The sequence below is a fragment of the Rhyacophila brunnea genome, unplaced genomic scaffold, assembly GCF_057557595.1.
Source record: "Rhyacophila brunnea isolate RB1 unplaced genomic scaffold, BYU_Rbru_1.0 scaffold_1, whole genome shotgun sequence".
NCBI lineage: Eukaryota > Metazoa > Arthropoda > Insecta > Trichoptera > Rhyacophilidae > Rhyacophila > Rhyacophila brunnea.
This window is the reverse complement of record NW_028232751.1, coordinates 61,644,056-61,666,084: the sequence shown is the minus strand read 5'-3', so window position 1 is coordinate 61,666,084 and position 22,029 is coordinate 61,644,056. Positions and strand designations below refer to the sequence as shown.

The following is a 22,029-nucleotide window of genomic DNA, read 5'->3' as shown; positions in this document are numbered from 1 at the left end:
AGGTTTTCTAAATATTTTATAGTGAAAATCTACTCAATTTATTTGTAGTCGAATTTTAAATAAGAGTTCATAAATAATATTATTTATTTAGGGATGCAGTCACGTAGGTACCTTCCTATTGCAAATATTTATATTACTTTGATAATTGGACATTACAATATAGATCAATTTAGCAAGACCGTCTTGCTAAATTTATCATTGATTGTTCAGTTCAGATTAATTATTGTTTAGGTAGGTAGGTAATGTTTGTTTTTATTTCCCTAGTTGTGGTCAATTTGATGCGGCCTATAAATAGTATTAATAAAGCTTGTAGGTATACCAAGCCACCATACTCTATCAATGTAACGAAAATAATATTATTTACCTCGTAGGTAGGTACCTACCTACCATTTACTTACAACTGTCCAATATAGGTACCTTGCTAAAATAATAAATTAGGTTGCTACGTGTCTACCTCCCTTCCTACAATATTTCGTCTATTTTGATTTTTTATCAAAAATACCATTTTTTTATAATATGATTTATATAATGATAATATAATTTATCATAAATATAAAATCAAGACGTATTTATGTCTCTTTTAATTTTATATAATTTTTAGTGTGTAGGTACCTATCTACCTACCTATGTAGGTACCTACTTACCATTTTTTATCATTTCTTCTCTGCTAGTTCAAATGGTTAATTGCGCTAAAAAATCTGATAAGGGGGGATGAATTATCTGTGTGTAAAATATAATAATCCTTGTCTACAAATAGGTACCTACACATTACACTTACAATTGACACTGTGTAAGTAGCAGGTAGGTACCAGTGGCGAAGGGTGGAGGTAGGCTGTGGAGATCCGACATAAATAGTGCATTCCTACTAAACTTTTTCAGTCATACTAATTTGCTTTCAATGAACTTTCAATTAAACTCTGCCTAAAGCAATCTAGAATAGTTATTATGTCAATAAATCATAAAAAAAATATATTTTTATATACTTAAGTCGGGTAGGTATTGAGTTGAGTTGATGCAGGGTTTAATCGAAATTCAATCAATGAAAACAAATAAGTACCTATGACTGAAAAAGTGTGTATTATTTTTGTCGGAACTCCACAGTTTACCTCCACTATTATGGTTGTCTAGGCTGGGTTAAATTGAATTTAAAAAAAACTGACAAAATCCACCTGTAACTTGTATCATTAGTTCAATGAAAATAAATAAGTATGACTGACAAAGTTTAGTGTGCACCATTTACGACCGATCTCCAAAGCCTAATTCCACTCTTTGCCATCGGTAGGTACCTATCTAGATGAAGTTATTAGGTATTGGTAATGGGTACCTAAACGAATATTATTACTTAACTAAGTACCTATATTTGTGTATAGGTATGCACGATGCCAATCAGTCTTAAATAAATACTATAGAGTAGGTAGGTATAATGTCGATTAAAGTGGGCATCTAATATAATTTATAGGAAGGTAGGTTTAGACCCCACGATGGCCGAACGGTTATCGCGTCGGCGTATAGTGTCGTGGGTCCCGGGTTCAAATCTCCGGTCTGGCAAATTCACATGCTGTTGTTCAATGGTATGGACCTAATGGGTTGAGCAAATGGCTAACACCCATTTCCCGTTAAAATAAAAAAATGTCAAAACAACGTCCACTCTACGGAGTCCCATATGATTTTCTTAGGATTGGACTTGGTTAAAAAAGGTACCTAAATATTTAATACGAATCGTTTACGGGTGATGAAAATTATTTCAAATTAAAGCAATTAAATAAGAGCTATACCTACCTATAACTAAGTGGACATTTTATAAGTATGGGTATCTCATTGGTATTGTCACCGACTATAGGTAACAACCAGTCATCATTTGTAATAAAAATATGTGTGTAGTGTGTACCTACCTAGTTAAGTAGGTTTACGATATTCGCTATTCGCTTAGTACATAGGTAGGTATGTAGGTATTTATGGGACTTCACAGAGTGGAGGTTATATTAATAACTTTTTCACGAGAAATGATAGTCAGCCATTCGCCCAACCTATTGTGTCTTTGCATTAGATGAAACTCACAATATTTAAAAATAACATTAATTATTTTTCCCAGTCGCGGGGTCGAATCCGTGGTTACATGTAAATTGTACGTAAAACATTTCACCGTGGCACAGTTCGCCGTGAGCTTTCTTATCGGAAAGAGATGACCGTATACTATACGGTTTCCAATTTTATTAGATTCAGTATGAACATTAATTCAATTTTCATAGCTGATTTTGGCAAAATTCATGAATACTTCAAGAATGAAAACCTAACCTAACGTAACAAATAATCCAGTATTTAAAAAATTGTTTGTTGCTGGCTTTCTGTATAGCTGTATACCGACAAGAGCCGTGTTTTATTTAGACATGGATTTTATATCAGTACCTACAATACGACCCAAAGAGGTTGGACGGTCTTTAATATGCGGCCATATACCTATTTCCGTTACAACATTTCACGGTGAAGTGTGATACGGCGAACTGCATACGTACAAGTTTCCCGACACGCGAACCCGCGACCCATGACGTACCTAACTACCGTGGGTAAGGGTTAAGATTTAGGTGTCTGATAACAAGTAATTTTTCGCAGAGGAAAATCTGTCTCACCTTTTCTTGTGTTTTTAATGAATGTTTTTTATACAATAGATAAGGAAATAAATATGTACTTACCTAATGTTTTACAAATTCAAGGAGTGACTAGGTATTTGAACATATAATAGGCGCTGAATAAAATTCAATCTCGCAGTTTTCTATAAAAAAAGTTATAAAAAAGTGATTTGTTTAAAAAAAAAAACCTACATATAAGACTTTTAATAAACTGCCTAATGACGTGGCTTGAGAAGAGGAAATTGGTGTGTGTTTTGCAGTTGGTCAGGTAGTGAAGAGTATGCGATTATCCTCCGGGGCTTGTCGTGGTCCGGCCGCACTAGGAAGGGCCGCGGCCCTCGGGAAGCAGGCCGCAGATGGGCGTTTATGAGGAGACTCTTCCCGCCGGGACTGTCATGCACTGGGTATGCTATTATTTTTTCTCTTAATACCTACGAATTTCGTTGAGTACCTACCTATGTTACGATTTGTTATGAATTATGATATGATTTGTTCATTAAAGTTAGTTAGCGTACACTAGGCATTTGAAGCAGTGACTTCCCCAAGTAAAGGCCCTTGGAACGATATCATCATCATCATCATCATCATTTGAGAATGTAACATTCCATATATGTATTGAACAAGTTTAAATTGTCGCAATTAGATAGGAGGCTCGTAGCATAATTGGTTAATGCACAGTTGGCGCGATACCAGTGGTTATACGGGTTCAAATCCCATCGAGCATCGTATTTTTTTTCAAATATGATTTTTTCTAGTGGGTAGGTGTAGGCTGAAGAGTTTTCAAGTTATGTACCTATGTGTCATTTGAAAGCAACGATGCCAACACCTAAATGAGTCGCCTATATTGCCAGAAGAGTCTGTAGCTATGTATGATTTAATTACATGATTTTAGATATTTTATAGATATTTTTTGACTATTATCTATTATAACTTTGTTTTCAGGGTTTAATTGAATTTCAAAAACTAACCAACACTATCTGTAAATTAATTGTAGTTTTATTTCAATGAAAACTAATACGTATGACTGCCAAAGTTTAGTGTGCACTATTTATGGCGGATCTTAACAGCCTACCTCTAACCTTCGTCACTGCAACTATTTAATATTATGCATTGTGCATTCAACTTGCAATCGGTTTGCGGTGAAAATGCATTCGTTTGACGTCTGGGTTGTAGCGGCCGTCGATTGTAATTTGATAAATTTAATGATAGGTGGGTATCAAATTTCAATAAAATTATTGCTTATGCAAATCCCAGTTTTCAGCTGGCTGGTATGACGTTTAGGTACCTACCTACCTAGAGTAAAAATGCAGCCGTTGTTATCAGGCGATACCGCTATAACTTATTATATTATTATACTTAAACTATCGTTCAAATAATATTTTTAAAGCGCATTAGATCGATTGAACGTTATCTTTGGCGTCCAACAGTTACCACTAGGCTTAGGATTTTTATGTGCTAAAAATGAATAATATGTACCTACCTACCTAAAATATGTAGATATAATTGGAAAATATGTTATTAAAATTTCATAATTATGTGCTAAAAAACAAAAATAGGTGCTAAAAATTTAAGTAAGTATTAAGTACAATAAATCATATTATTTATTTCAACAGTTTAATTTATTATTTATTCACAGTTAGAAAACGCTTTATTACAAAAAATATAAAATAATGCTTCAAATTTTCGAAAGTGAATCTTTGACGATTTGATCCTAGCAAATTTTTATAGATGGAAAAACTTCTTTCCACTTATACAGATGTTATTATTGCGTATGTAAATGAAACTATTTATGAAGTAGAAAAAATGAAACATCTGAGGAATCTGATGGATTTTCCAAACCAGCTTTAATATTCTGCAGCGTTTGAAGTCCAGTATTTTTATTTAAAACACTATTTAATTTTGTACTTATTTTTATTCCAATTGGTCCAGGAACGTTTCTTATTTTAGCAGCAGTAGCTATTGTTTAAAATATTAATTTTCTCCACTACTTAGTGACGTTGTAGATGAGGATGTAGATGGGCTTAATTGATTTTTAAAAACTAACCAATACCATCTGTAAATTGTAGTCTTAGTTCTATAAAAACAAATACCTACGTATGACTAACAAAGTTAATATGTAGGTAGGTACTATTTATGGTGGATCTTAACAGCTACCTCCACCCTTTGCTACTGCCTAGTACTGACAATACAGTATACCTATACCTAGATCGACATAAATACTTTTTCGTTAATTCAGTGACATTTACATAAATAAAGCAGATGAGGCGATTGCTTCATCAGAAAGTAAAAATCTTACTTAGATACATATTTGTTTTCCCAATCTGAGTATAGAAAATCAATCAAAGCATAAAACAATCAATTGGTGAAAAAAAAGGAATAATTACAAGATAAAAAGAACTTTTTATATACCACGTTTTTAAATTTTCTGTTGAATCGTATAAACTTGACAATCCTATGTATTAATAAATATTTTTTTTTATACTTGATAGAAATACTGAATAAATATAGAATACTTAAATTTCATATTGATTTCCATAGTAACGCACGTATACTATATTAATAATTTAGTTTAGTAACCAATACTTTTTAAGATTTTTTCCGAAATAACTTTCCATACAAAACAGAATTAACTGAAAATGAATTCAATTCTGCTTAAAGATAGCTAAACGTATTAAAAGAATGCATTGTCATCGTGTTCTGATATATTCTAAAAGTTTCAAATGTCTATCTAGTCGGGAAGTTAGTTAAAAATCGATTGCAAGATTTGTATTGGACAAACAAGAAAAAAATTGTACTGGACAAACAAGAATACGAGCTAATAAAAACGTGGTAAAAATGACTATCGGTAAATAAATTCTCAATATTTAATGATGGTTTTCAACATTTCCCAAAGAGACTTGCCAGTGACTCGAATATACCTACATATTAAATAAGTGGAACACTCGTTTATTTGAAAGTCAACGCATGACAACCCGTTAAATATTATTGTCAAATTAAATGTAGTTTGGACAGTCCACATTGTAACAATCCTTATACCACCCGTTGCAACTTCCGATAAAGAGTACAATAATAATAATTATTGCTTGATTGTCAGTGCATCTATTTGAGAATGTTTTCCATTCGCGGTGGAGTAAGTGAAAACTCATTTCTTTGGAAGTCAACGCCATCTCAACACCTTAGATATTATTGTCAAATTAAATATAGTTTGGACAGTCCACATATTAGACCACCCGTTGCCACTTCTAAAAAAGAGTAAAATACCCTCAATGTATGTCACACTTGTTTGGTTTTCAGTGCAATTATTTGAGAATGTTTTCCATTCGCGGCGGAGTATGTAAGTACCTACAAAAAACATAGGTATTTGTAGAATAGCATTTTTAATGTAAATAGAAATAGATTTACATCACTATTATAAAAATGCTTTTTACAAGAGGAAAGAAAGAAAAATATAATAAGTACATTAATTGTAATTAGTTTTTTTACGTTTGTGTTTTATATTGTATTTATCTACTAGGTTGACTACTCATTTGGTTGCAGACATAAATAGGTTAGTCTGTAATAGGTTTAAAAATATTGTTATGTAAACTATTGAGTATTGATTAAGTATAAAATTCAATTTAAATTTGATTAAGTGTACGATATTATTTTTTATCAAATTATAATAATAATATTTTGTTTTTCAGTAGAATTCGGTAAAAATAGTTGTTTCTCCCAACTTAAAAAAAACAGCAAACTGAGTACCTACCTAATTATAAATAGTAGATAGGTACGAGTGACATACGGTCTATAGCAGTTGCGAAGAGTGGATGTAGGCTGTTAAGATCCAACATGAATAGTGCACACTAAATGTTGTCAGTCAAACGTATTTGTTTTCATTAAACTAACAATACAATTTTCAGATGGTGCTGGGTAGTTTTTAAAATTTAATTAAACCCTGCCTCTGATCTCATATTATGAAAAGCTTACTAAAAACTTAAAATGGAGTATTGAATCGACAAAATGTTTAAGTTATAAAAAATACAAGGCAACGCATATTGAGTCAGGTTGGAGATGCATTCACTCAGTGGTGAACTGATGGATAAAAATATTAAAAAGACAATGAAAATATCGAATAATAAAGTATCATTCAACACTAATTAAAGAAACAGATCACACAGAATGCAACAAAAAACGGCTACATTATTTACCAGAAAATTTTAATGACCAACAATGTAAATACCTACCTTATTCAAAAATATTCCTCGTTAGGTATAGGGTGGTTATAAAATAGTAAAAAAATGTGACATAGAAATCATCAACTGATAATGTAGGTAACCGACTTATCCTTCTGACTTACTGTCTTTTTTGGCTTAGGTACTACTTTAATTAATACGATCCTGTTATTTTTCTTACCTCAATCTGATTTCTATGAAATATTTACTAGTTATTAGTATTTTGAATTAACCAACATGTAACTAAATAGGAATTTGGTGATCTTCCAAAATGATAGGATAAATAATAATATACCTATTTACTTTAAGAACCATAGAATCTTTGAGAATATAAAACTGGGCTTAGATAATTCATTCGTAAATGGTTATTTCCTATACATAGGTACCTACCTACTATATACTGTATGTAGTTACCTTAAACTAGTCTTTTGAAGTTTATATGATTATAAAATTATTATCAGTGGAATAAAAATCTATTTGTCTTTGACCGATTTGATTTCAATAAAAAAAATACAACTGAAAAAGATCAATAATTAGGTAGGTACCTACATTAGAAGGTACATATATCAAAATTATCTATCGTTTTATTTAACAACCTAGATACTTACCTATTTATTTTATCTTTCTATCAACCAATTATATAATGATATAATTTATTTGCACATACTAGAAACGTATTTAATATGTACAGAATAAGTAGTTAAATATTTTCAATATTTACTAGTAGATTTACTGAAAAACAAAATCCTATTAAGTAAAGTAACAGCCTAACTCCACCTTTCGCTACTTCTACTTACCTATTGATGTCATCAGCCCACGATCATGAAAACATTAAAAAAAATCGGTGTGTGTAGTTATGTACGCGCGTTAGAAGTTATACTTCTTTGGCGTAACAAAACAAAAACAAAACTTGTGATAACCTAGATTCTTCGACTAGCTCTTAATTATCCTGTTAAATTACACACTCAAGAAAAAGGACTGCTTATTGGAACGCCGTTGGTTTATTTCCATACAATTTAACTTATATTACTAAATTATATAATTATTTATCGTTGTTTTTATTTTTAAAGTAACAACTGCCACTATGACGTTTAATAGTTTGCTTACGTAAGGAATCGCAAATGGCCGACAATATTAAATTCGCTACTTAGGCAACGGAACAATTCTAAACTATAATATTATACTGTATAATCGTCACGATTGCAGTAGGTATCATAGTGTGGCATAAAGGCAGTACGTTCGGCTTATAACCGAACAATCGGTGGTTCGAATCCAATCGAGTGCGTTTATTTTTGTGCGAAAAAATAAATTATGTGTTACATGTCACACGCCAAAAATACACTCTTATCTGATTTTCCAAACGCACCTAAAGAAGTATAACTTAAAAAAATAGGAATATGAAATAAAGCTTTTAAAACCAAATTTAATCACATAATAATATCGACTATTTCAGAGGCGAAAGCTTTATGGTTGCCCTGTGAAAATATTTTCTTGGCGAGGGCGAAGACGGATATATGTCACTAGATTTTAATGAGAAAATATGGCATTCCTCTATATTTGGCTTCTGATTTTCGGCTCAAATAATCCCACCTTTTCTACCGAAGTCGTTTTTTTTTGTTTCAACGCATTTTTGTTTGCGGTAGGTGTATTTTTAAAGAGAATGGAAATTTTTATAACGCTTTGAACTTAAAATGAAACCATATCTAGGCGTCTCCACACTAAAAGTCATACGTATTTGTTTCCATTGAACAAAATATATCTAACAAATTGCAGATGGTGATGGTTCGTTTTTAAAATTCATCTAAACCCTGCCTCAACCAAACCATAATAGTATAGGTATGCTATGCTTTTATGGGCATTACTTACATATTATAATCAATAATATTTGTTAGTTTTTAAAATTCAATGAAACCATGCGTAAATAATAATCAGAAGATATTCGTTTATCTATAAATATCTAAAATAATGCCATTAAACCATACATAATTTTATTTATTTTATAAATAGAAAAATATTTTTTTATCGATTATGGTTTAGCTATGCAGGGCTTAAAGAATTAAAAAAAAAACTAACCAACACCATCTGTAATATTACCTATTCTTCTCTTCTTGGTCATGCACTCATGGCTGAGGATCGTGACCACATTTGAATTTCGCCATCCTTTGAGCGTCCAAGACTTTCCACCCTTCTCGATCTTCCGCTTCTCTCAGGACAGAATGGATGGTGCCCTCCCCCCCAGTCAGCTCTTTCACTTGGTCGCTCCAACCTATTCTTAATTCAACGAAAACAAAAAATATTAATGACTGAAAAAGTGTGCACAATATTTTGTCGGATCGCCCATATGATACCTAAACTAATATCGTTTGGTTTAGCCAGGGTTTACTTAAATAGATTTTAAATACTAACCAGCACCATCCGCAATTTGTATTACTACTCGTCGCTCAATGAAAGCAAATAAGTACCTATGACTGACAAAGTTTAGTATGCACTATTAATTTATGTCGGATCTAACAGCCTACTTCCATCCCTCGTCTGTGACATTTGAATATCGTACAAATTACCTATATGATTTCGTTAACATATAAGTGTGGCTAAAATGTTAACTTGCAATGTGGGTGTATATTTAAAATTCACGTAAATTAACCTAAATCATTGTTGTCGTATTCCGCTAATGTGTACACAGGCGTCTGTTCATAATATTATTGTCTCGCACAAATCGACACCTCTTACGTAAAAGGTCGTAGCTATTTTTCGTCTATTTTGTCTTAATTGCCTTTTATTAATTAATTTTAAAGATAATAGAATGATGATATTGAAAAAATAAAAAATCAATCAATATTTTATAGGCATAATTAAAAAAATGCAATTTCAGCATTCAAATTCATTCATTAAAATCGTACTACCTACTTAAAAGTTACAATTTTGCAGTTTCGACCTTATCATACGTAAGAGGTGTCGAAATAACTACGAGTATAATGCATTTTGTTTGTATGATGTTGAAAAATAAATTTCATATACATTGTAATAAATTCGCGTTCATGTGTAGGTATTAGGTAATGTGTCCACTTTAATAGCTTGCCCACTGGAAAGTTGATGATATTAAATTATGGAAAAACAAAATATTATAATAACTATGGTGACAATTATTAAACGTAAATTTTAAGTAGGTACTATATTTTATACATAACACTTTTAAATAGTTATCTACTTAATTCAAGAAAATTGTGGTAATTAACATTGATTTATGTTTCATGAATCGTGTTGTTTTTCAATTTCAAAGATGATGTAGTTTTTTTTACAATATTCATAATGTCGTTTGCCATATTTTGTCAAACATTAAAATAAGAAAACGTATCGGGATGATTTATCGTTATAAGGAAAATATGCAAATTTAGCCACCTCACCTTATCACAGTGCAACAGGCGCGGATTGGTGGGATTTTTTGTAGTCACTCTACAGTCTACATATTAGTTTAAATTAAACATACATACACATACTTAATTAACCAAGGAACACATAATTAATGGGAATTGAAATACCTAACGGGTGTGGAGTAACAGGCAACTGAAGAAAAAGGATAAACATAAACGCGTGTCAAGAATACGTCATTCTAAGCTTGTTCTTCGTTCTGACAACTGCTCTCGGCTTATGCGCTGACGCTCATTGAATATTGGTGTAGGTATTTGAAGGTTACAACACATACTATTGCACATCTATAATGTGTGTTTTATTTTCATAGGACACTCACACATTCAAAATCCTGTTTCAAAATGTAATGTATTATAGCTTACCTGAATTATATTTATTAAACTGTTCTGTGTAATTAACCCTTACAAGTATTGTGTCGAGTTTGACTTAGCATTAACATTATATAGTACATAATTGTAATTTAATTATTGTATTGGACAAAAACTCATATTTGCCATACAGCGGTTATAATCGATTCAGAAGTGCCCATGATGAATTAATAAAAATAAATTATTTACTCAGCATTCACAAAATTTATTTATTTATTGATATATAGGTAATTTCACTCATAAATAATACTTACATAGATAATAATATAGCCTCAAATCTTGCTACACAATCTTTCAAAAGGATTGGGAAACGCTGATCTATACGTATATTATGTGTTGTGAACGATTTGTAATAAAAATATATTTCTGAACCAAATCTTCATTCTACTGGGATTTTCCCCGGCTAATTCGCCCCTGGTGTTGTAAAAGCTTAGTAAATAGTGATGATCACAATAATTAATATGATATAGTATGCATTATAATAAAATATCGATTTGGAACAACAAAACTTATTTTGTAGAGATTTTTATAATATGGTGGTTTGAAAGTCGAAAGTTAATATTATGGTCATAGATTTTTCTATGATAAATATTATATTCAACAGCAAATAAAGTAAAAATGATTATAAAGACCCTACTAGGGATTTTCAAACCGAATTGTATATTTTTTATAGGGCATTTTCATTTTGCCGACGCTCTTTGATATTATTTGTTCCGCTGATATCGAGATTCTTCAAAAATAATATTATACTAAATCACTAAAGACATGGAACTAGTTTTATATTATGTACCTACCCAGTGATGTCCCTAGATAAACTGCCGCCCATAGGCAGCGCCAAAATGCCGCCCCATTTTTTTATACAGTATTTTTATCATCCTTTCACGAGTCCAATATCTAAGAAATGTGTTGTATGGATACATTACTAACTAAGTATCAGACTGTAATTATTTGCAAATCTACACGTGTCGTTACTGGTCACCAAGGACGTCGAAGGGCAACGGAAGTAAACTAGACATCACGAACCCGACAAAACCAGTGAGCTGATTTTTTTAATGGAAAGATAATTTCGTTATTATTAAGTTTATGTAGCTATTTCTATATATTCCAAATGATTCTCCTTGATTTGCCGCCCTTCGAGTAACTGCCGCCCCCAAGCGACGCTCAATCTGCATACCCCCACGGGACGTCACTGTACCTAACAATCAATATTAAAACAAAAGTATGACAAAGATTGAAGAATTTTATTATATTATATTACTTTGCTACATTATATTATTTTGAATTACTTTTAGGTACCTTTTGGAAAATAAAAATATTCATTAGTAAATAGGAATCTTCATTAGGCTAAAATAATATAAACAACACCTTCGTATTATTTTTGTATAATGTTAACTGTCAATTTATGGTCTATATGCATTGTATTATTAATTAAAATAAAACGCAATTTTATAGTAGTAATTTAACTTTTATTAAATATGAACTGAACCGGTTTCATCTGCCTCAGACGGACATTGTCAACTATAAATAAAAGTGGAAATAGTCATATAAAATTACGTTTCATATTAATAATACCTACATAAATACTAAGCTAAATATCCATTGCCTTAATGTCCGCTGTAGATGATTTAGTAGAAACTTAATTTAATTAATAAAATGTTGTTTATATGTAAGTACCTATTCAAATTCCAGATTATTTTGTGAAAAATAAAACACCTACTTATAAAGCTTGCTTGATTTTATTTAATGGTGTTGCACCAAGCAATGACATGAAACAACATTAAATTAACCCTTTATAGGACAAGACTTTTTATTTTACATTTTTAATGAAAACTTGATCAAATTCAATTAATATTGGTCTATGGAGGTAGGATAAAATATTTAAAAAATGTTATTTCTTGGAATGGGCTCCAAAGAGTGGTCAATTATAATGCCCCATATTGCTTAAGAAAACAGAAAATATGGATGAACAGTGGCAAGTATATTGACCACTTCAAATTTTAAAAAAGAAATACAATAAAGAAGACATTATTGTAAAAACATGGATATAAAATGATAGAAAATATACATACATATTAAACAAAATGGCAAGGTGCAAATATTTTTTGCAAAGTGCTATATCACATTAAGAGCATATTATTATATTTCTATACTTAATAGTTTTATTGATGCTGCAATGTGCACATCTTGTGCTGCTGCAATGTGCACTTCTCTATGTTCTGCTAATTGGATGATGATTTCCAACATTAGTGGGTATTTATAATAGCACCTGAATCATCGCTATAGTGTAAATACGTATCGTCTAATGTTTGTGAGAATCCAGTACCTAGATGTGGATGGTTGGCATTAATCAGTAACTGTTATTATATTATAAAGCTTTCTAAGGGTCACATAAGCCTTTTTGTATTAGTAATCTTGATATTATCTAAACAAATTATAAATCGACTGGTTCTATGAATTAATGATACTCTAACTAGGTTGTATGTGTACGCGACAGCAAAATGATTAGAGAAAAATTGTTTGCAAGGAAATATTATGAGAGGCTTTCAACCAACAGTAAATTGACGACTGCGAATAAACATACTGCCCTGCTAAGCTAATATAGGTAAAGATAAAGTTATAGGTAGTTTAAAACATGAGTTCTCATTTCACTAAAATCAAAAACATTGTCTTTTACTTAAATTTCTTTATACCTATACAAGGGTTAGCGAGTTTTTATTAGTAAATTACTAATTTAATGTAGATTGTAGGTACTTAGGTACAATTATGAAAAGGCTTAACATTCATATCGTGCTTTGCCCAAGTACAATTGATTTATGAATATTATTTTATGAAATTGATTTATAAAACAGTACCTACCTATGTACAATTTAATTTACTTACCAATTTAATTATTTTATTCAAATTTCAATGTCAACTGCGTTTGATCTTATGACTTTGTGCAGAAAAAATGCAACTAAGACATATTTTTATCTTTTTTTTTTTACTGAATACCTAGTTTTAATTCCAATAATACATGATATCGTTAAAAGACCAGTCGTTTTGACCCGGATTGGAATCGATACCGAAACGCCACTATATATGGCAGTGGCGAAGGGTGGAAGTAGGCTGTTAACATCTGACATAAATAGTGCACATTAAACTTTGTCAGTCAAACGTATTTTATTTCATTGAACTAAGACTACAATGTGTATAATAAATATAGTGTATGTTAGTTTTTAAAATTCAATTAAACTCTGCCTTATCCAAGCCATAGTAGATAATAGTACAAAAATATTCGTTTATATTATTATACATCATTTTAGCATAATATAAAAAAAAACTAACCAATTTTATACGTAACAATATGTATTCTTAATTCAACGAAAACAAATAACTATGACTGAAAAGATCACCCGTAGCATACCTAAACTATTATGGTTTGGTTAGACAGGGTGTAACTGAATTTTAAAAACTAAGCAGTACCATATTATGCAAACTGTATTAAAGTTTATTATGCACTATTAATGTCGAATCTTAACAGCCTACTTCCACCCCTCGCCACTGCTATAATGGTCTAACTAAACTTACCCAATAATTCGCAAAAACTAAAACAACGCAATATTATGCATCTACAACCGCACCTAATATATTTTTTACACAATACAACAAACACATATAAATGAATCATGTAACATGTAGGTACTTAACTAAATTTTGCTCAAAACTGCTTAGGTATGTTATGTTTTCGCCGACGGTATGGCTAGTTATTTGTTTATTATTTAAATTTTATTTTACCTACATGTATATACTTATTAAAATTCGTACAAATTGCATCGTCAGTAAAGATCTGGTCAATTAAAACACCGTTTGAATGCTTTTCTGCCTTTTATGAATCGGCGTGGAGGTTTCAGAAAATTTGCCAAAATTAGCAAAACCTTAAAAGATTTTTTAAGAAAAATGAATGTTTGTCACATGCAAACGTATTGAGCCCGTGTTCTGTGTCTTAAACATACCTACATAAAAAAAAACTAACATTTGATTTTACTATGCCTACTCGGGATTCGAAACCAAGGGTAACCGGATAAAACAGAACATCACAAAACAGAACAGCCAGGGGAAAAATGAAACATTAATTTTTGTGGAATTTATTTAGGTTAGGTTAGGTTTAGTTAGGACATTATTTCGTTGTATCTAGTCACCCAATCATTTTGAATATATTATGTTGATTAAGATGAGATATTCTAAGCTTGCCGGCAACACCGAGTAAAGTCCCGCCTATTTGAGGCTTTCTAGCGATTAGGAATGCAGAAATTAGGTATATTATAATTTGATTTATTATGGCGTATTGAAAATTTGTGCTATTAAAAATCTATCAACATAATAGAGATAGGACAATTTCAATATTAAGTTTATATTTTTCCTGAAAGGTCATAGTTTTATTTATCGTTGTTCTGTTTTGTCACTGTTTTGTCATGTTCTGTTTTGTCACTATTCTGTTTTGTCATGGAACCTATAAATACATAAATAATCCTGAAGAAAATGTAGGAAACCGGGTATTTATTCGTGATATTTTTTATTTCTCTAACTCGTCAACTAAACAAAACATATGTAGGTAGTTGTATATGAATGAGCTACCATAATATACCTATCGGTGGCTAAGGGTGGAGGTAGGCTGTTAGCTCCGACAGAAATAGTGCACACTAAACTTTGTCAGTCATTCGTATTTGTTTTCATTGAATTAAGACTACAAATTGGAGATAGTATTGGTATATTATCTATTCGTTTATTTATAAAAATGCCACGATATCATATATTATGATTTTAGATTTTTACAGATAAAAGAATATTCTGGTTTGGCTTAGGCAGGTGTAACATATATTTTAAAAGTTTATATACCTCTTTCTATATACAATATAATATATCAAATGATTCTCCTCGATTTGCCGCCCTTCGAGTAACTGCCGTCCCCAAGCGATGCTCAATCTGCCTACCCCCACAGGACGTCACTGCCGCTCAAGTACGCACTTATGAGTGTAATGTTATATAAATATAAATAAATAGAATACCGATAAGCTATATTCAATACGCCGCATCTTGATGCAGGGTTTTGAATGTATATGAGTGTCCTACAAAAACGAAGCACGCATTATGCACGTGCAATAGTGTGTGTAATACACCAACATTGAATGAGCGTAAATGCATAAACCGAGAGCAGTTTTCAGTATTCGACGTAAAACGTATTCTTGACACGTGTGTAAGTTTAACCCGGATTCTTCCTTACTCGAGTCGGTTACCTGCTATCGCCTTACCCGTTGTATATTTCAGTTCCCATTATTATATATACCCTATATATTCCCTGGTTATGACAGTAGCTAGATTTATGTACTTAAGTAATATACCTACGAGTTGGTTGGCAGTTTAGATAGTTTTCGGGTCCCTGTTGTATTTTTTGTGGTAGATTTTTACAATAGACCAAAGTATTAATTTGCTTGTAAAAATAATAGGTAGGTACCCAAATGGACGTAGTCCAGTCGATATGAAGTGACTGTCTGCTCGAGATTATTTTCTTGAAAAAGGTCATCATAATAATGACCCTGTTATCAGCGCTAGACTGTAAAACCAATCACAGTTAATAATATAATAGAGGTGGATATTTGAACGACAATACAATATTTAAGGACAATAGAACGCGACTCGCTTATACAGTGAATTACCTACAATGTATTCTGGATATTGGTATATAACCGATAGTAGAGCTTATTTAAAAACGAAACATGTTCAGTCGAGACAAACAGCGATATTTTGTTAATTTTTAAGTAAAACTTAGTGTAAACTCTCCAAAATACAAACAAAATTCATCACAAAGAAAGGTAAAAAATAAATACAAAATTTTAATTTAGAATTTTTTCCAGTTTAATCAATTAATTAATTATATCAGTTATATATACATATTATAACTATAACGTCGTGGGTCCCAGGTTCGAATCTCGGGTATGACAGATAAACATATTGTTTTTCAATTTGTGTTTGATTCAGAGTATGGATCTTATTTATGTTGAGCAAGTGGCTAACATCCATTTCTCGTAAAAACAAAATTCTGTTAATACAAACCTCCACTCTGTTGACGTCTATTATGTTAAAAAATATAAAAAAAAATATTCCCTGAGTATGAGAAGAAGACGATTTTATAGTCCTAAAAACGTAAAAGAAAATAATTATCTATAAATCAATTTTTTTATAAAATAATTAGGTAAGTATCATCATAATTATTTATTACGCTTAAAAGGATAATTTTCAATTTTGATGTCATGGTCACGTTTTACTCCTGCCGTGCATGGTGGCTATAGGTACAAAATTTATTTCATCCGTCATTCGTTTATTTAACCGTGTATGTAAATCTTTACGGTAGGTATTAATGGTTATGCAATCCTGAGATGCTGGTTTCCTGCTTGAGTATTTGTCTCGATATCCCGGGATTGAACATGTTCAAACCTGCGATTTGAGAAAAACATACTATCTTTAAATCAATTCCGGGCTAAATAAAATCTTGGAGATTACAGTTGATCCCATAACTTTAATACGATTACTGTATCAGTTTTTATAGTTGGCATAAAGTGCCTATAAGTAGGTAAGTACCTCTTTGTATAACAATTAACTGTGACAGAGGTGTGTTTTTATTTATTTTCATTATGTTTAGTCTCATATGTCCAGTGACATCCGTAGACAAAGTACCGCCCCTTAGGCAGACTTGGAATGCCGCTCCCTTTAATTTTCAGTCTCAAACTGTATGCATTTTTTTAGATAAGTAAGTACCTATTTATTTTCGGCTAACTTAGATCAACAACAATCTTTTAACAAATGACCAACACATTTCATTTACTGCGGATTAGAACATTTCCACGAAACATACTCTCAAACAGCGGTGTTTTTAGGTACGTGAAAGTTTGAGGCACTGGCAGGTTTGAAGACCCCTTGCGATTTTTTACCTGTGCGATACACCACTGTTGAGTATTACAATACAAAAATAGAATGGGTTGCCAGAATTTTTTAACGCTTGTTGATGTCAGAACTTTATAACGATAGCCTCACGGAAAACCAACCGCCACTGCTCTCAAAAGTTGTAATATTCGTATATATCTCATCATTTTCTGACATTTATAATGTATCGTCCTTAAGTAACGCATAACCTGCCTACTCACACGGGACCTCACTGCGTATGTCTATAGTTTTTCTTCAATATCTTTGTTTATTATATTACATACGCAATATAATATAATATTAGGTTTTGTTTTCAATTATATAATGCAGTTAATGATTAATAACAGCGGTATAAGCGTTTTCCAGTTGCTACATAATTTATAATATGGTTATATCAAAATCAACGTTGATATTCCGTTTAAAATGTGTATTATTGTGATACGAGAGATTACCTCTGTGGAACATTAGTTTTTATCAGTATCGCAGACGGAAGCTGGTCACACAATACCTAATCGTTGGTTGACTTCTGCCTCTCATGACTTTATCTAAAGCAGTCATTACCAACCTAAGAATACAACGCTTCTGATTAATATAGTGGACTATTCATTTCTTACAGACCATAATCAATGTTCCCCGGGTGTGCGCGCGTACACCTACCAAAATGTGTTCGCACCATTGATATACTACTGGATGAATCATATGCTTCTTAAAATGACGTCCGATTTTCAGCGACTCGGCCAGTGTTAAAACTTACTGTTTTAATATCAGCGGACTTAACTCGATATAAGCTCACTTAATATTTGTCTCGAAAACGACCTGGCAATAATTATGAGTAAGCCCGATCTAGCTTGCATCTTACTCTAACTTATAGTCAGCGCATGACGACTTGCTCTGTCCGCTCAGACATGATTTTTTTGTAGCTTGCAAGCTTTGGGTTGCAGACACCCTTAGGGTCACGATTCCAAGAACGCAAATTTAGTTTTACAGCCAGGGCAATACGGGTGAAATTCGGGAATCCATGTCAACGGTCTTAATGCATTATACCTACAAGGAAATATTATAAGACGATATTCGTAATATCTTCTTTTGTGGTACATTTTTAAAATGACACTTGTATGGGAACTCCTCATCTAGTAGTAGATATATCAATGGTTCGCACACATGTTTTCATCCCCCGCACAGTCCTCACAGAAAAATATTGTAAAAGAAAGTTTCCTTTGCCAGATTTTAGTTTTGATCGAATGCACGAAACCATCACATGCACAATTCTTCAACTCACTTCTCGGAAGGCGTAGGTCAAGTGCGACTAATGCCTTGTTCGGACTGAGCCAGTGATTTAGTGAAGTAGCGAGTGATTTGGTAAAAAACCGTGTCTGAACAGACAAATTTAGTCCAGTAGTTTAGTAAAATGGTCAGTCAATCCGATCCATTTTATTCTATTATTTCTGGCGAGTAGCGATCCCCACCACCTCTCACTATATACTAAACAAGCCACAAACCAAGTCTGAACAGGCGAGTGCATTAGTTGTCGGCTGCCGTAGGAATGGCACAGCTATATTTATTATTTATAACATCTATGGGCACAGCGTTGAAACAAAGATTACTACTCGAAAAAACATAACTTATATTATTATACTTCAATGCGACAAAAAGTCGCGAACGTGTGTTGATAGATCCGTAGATAAATGGCGATATTTCACAGAAAGCTTGTTGTTATTGAGGATAGGTAAAGAGGTACACATTATCTTATGATTATTATATATATTATATTATTATATATAATTATTATATTCATTTATTATTCCGTTTAGGTACATTGTACACTCAGTATGAAGGATATTATGTCATGTCAGTAGGTAGTGTGGATAATTTGTTGATTAAAACTTTGATAAATAATGGAAATATTTCACAGAAAACTTGTTGTTATTGAAAGTAGGTAAAGACGTAGGTAGGTAGGTACACATAATCGTAGTGTTCATAAGAATAATAATTATAAGTTATATTCATTTATCATCTGTTTATATTTTTTATAGTCAGTAAGGACAATGGAGCATAAAATCAGGGGCGGATCAAGTCAAGCGGACGCCCTGAGCGGTAAAAATTTCGGGGCCCCCAAATTCAAGTTAGAAAAAAAGTTTTATGCGTAGAAACACTCATTAATTTATTAACATAAAATATAACAAAGGTAATAGAAATAAAATTAAAAAAAACATGTTTTAAATAAATTTTCGTCTTGCAAATTCGTCAATTATTTTGGCAGTGTCAATTCGGCTTAAAATTTCTTGCTCTATATACAAAATTAAATCTTTTTCTCCCATAGTACTTCTCAAATAATTTTTTGCACGCTTTAAAACAGAAACGATCTTTCACCTGATGCGTTAGATAAGGGGATTGTTAAAAAAATATTTCTACATTTGGGAATGTGTAAGACATTTCTTTGGCGGCTCGATAGATGTCTGGTGTGGTTTTAATATTGTGCATAAAGTACCTATTTATTACCTAAACAAACAACAAAAATACAAAGGTAAGCATACAAAAATTTATGCAACCACAAAAATATAATAGGTAGGTATCCTATGTAAATTAGTATTCATCATTAGTATCAATAGGAATTTGGAGCATAAATCGATTTAATTCAACAACGCCGTTTTTGCATAGGCGCAGACGGCAGCAGTCTCGTGTCGCGCGAATGGTGTCCGTTTGAAATATCCGTCGCTCTCGACGCTCTGTTCATTTTGACGCGTCACTCACTAATGAACTGTGTTCGGACACTTTTCAGTTACTAATTCACTAATTCACTCGCCACTCTACTATATCACTCGCCCAGTCCGTACCGGCCTTAAGTGCAAGAACGTAGTGGTCGCGCGGGGACGGCGCGGCGGCGTCTTGCGAAACTCAAACTTATAACCGTGTGTAAAATGTGCGTAGACAGTGTATTTTTTGAGGCATAATACACACGGTTATACGTTTGAGTTTCGCAAGACGCCGCCGCGCCGCGTCCGCCAAATGACTACGGCCGAGCACTAATGCGAGCACACAAGTGAAATTTTACGTGGATCACTATATCCGTCCCGTTCTATCGCGTGCCAAAGTATATGAAAAAAAAGATACGTATTTTAGTGTTTATCAATAACCATCTATGTGCCGGGTCCTCTACATTTCTTAGTCTTTGACATGTTTCAACTTGCAATAAACTTTGTCAGTACAGTCTCATAGTAGTCCTTATTGTAAAAACATCACTGTTCTTACAATATTAACTTGTTCTAATAATATATTATTAAACGGTAAAAGTGTATTTTTTACTTAACATAATATGTATAATACAAAACTACTAATCAATTTTTGTAATAAATAACTACATATTGTGTGTTCAGTGTATGTAACAAACAATTTAAGTGAACAATACGATTGCTTGCACAGTAGTTGTATCTTAAAAATATAAGTTTTAATGTAAAATTGTATGTGTGTGTTTGTGGGAGGACGGGGGTGTAAATTTATCGCACCGGGTGACGGGTGACACCAATCCTAGTTACGCCACTTCTCAAATGCGTTGAAGATCCGCACACACAATAGAAAAATTAGAGGGAACGTTGATCATAACATGAAGCATCTTTTTCCAAACACCGATGTCTACATACAGTGGCGAAGGATGGCTTTTGGAAAGAGAAATGACACACATTTCAGGTATAGTTGCAGGAAATAAGAAGATAATACAACATTAATATTGATGAATAGGTACACACCAATGACAATGACACACTAATTCGATGAAATTTCAAAAGCTCACTGACGACATAAAATTGAGCGATGTATTTATTTAAAAATAATCATTAGATAAAATTATTTTTAATTTTTAAAAACAATCTATTTTTATTTATAAGTGTGATTGAATGCCATTGAAATTATTTTTATCAATTATCTAATGATTAATTATTATGGACAAAGTTACAGCCATAGACAATAATGTTATACGCAAAGATTTTAGGTTTACGCCTTAGAGCCTATCGTTTTGCATACATTGCGATAGACATACTGAGATTACATTTTTTTAACCTTTAACAGATGGTGCTGTGATCTGTATTTATTTATAATACATTCCAACAAATACGGCAGGTGTCGTGTGCAGGTTAAATTATTTTTCTTAATAAGGTAGGCTTTAAATAATCGGTTAGTATGGAGCCTTCGCCACTGTAAAATATGGGCACGACTAACATAACATAATGACAATTACTTTTAAAAAAAATTATGTTATATTATTGAGACTGGATCATGTAGGTATCATAAAAAAGTATCTTTTCAATTTAAATACCCAAGCCAAAATCACCTCTGTACCTGATATTATATAATAGCTATAGGGTATTTATAATATAGGCTATCAAGGGGCGGCCGGTGGAGATACAAATTCAAAAGGCATTCCGCGGCTGCGTTTCTTTTTCG

General features: G+C 32.1%; 1 protein-coding gene across 1 annotated transcript in view; it reads left to right on the top strand.

Moving 5' to 3' along the window:
• The first annotated feature begins 1,603 nt into the window (after positions 1–1,603).
• Positions 1,604–22,029, top strand: part of LOC147080032 (protein apterous-like) — a 193,440-nt gene continuing 173,014 nt past the window's right edge. The window contains exon 1 of the mRNA XM_085947776.1: positions 1,604–3,031. Within this exon, the coding sequence (XP_085803902.1) occupies positions 2,984–3,031 (48 nt within the window). The 5' untranslated portion in view covers positions 1,604–2,983. The remainder of the gene's footprint in view (positions 3,032–22,029) is intronic.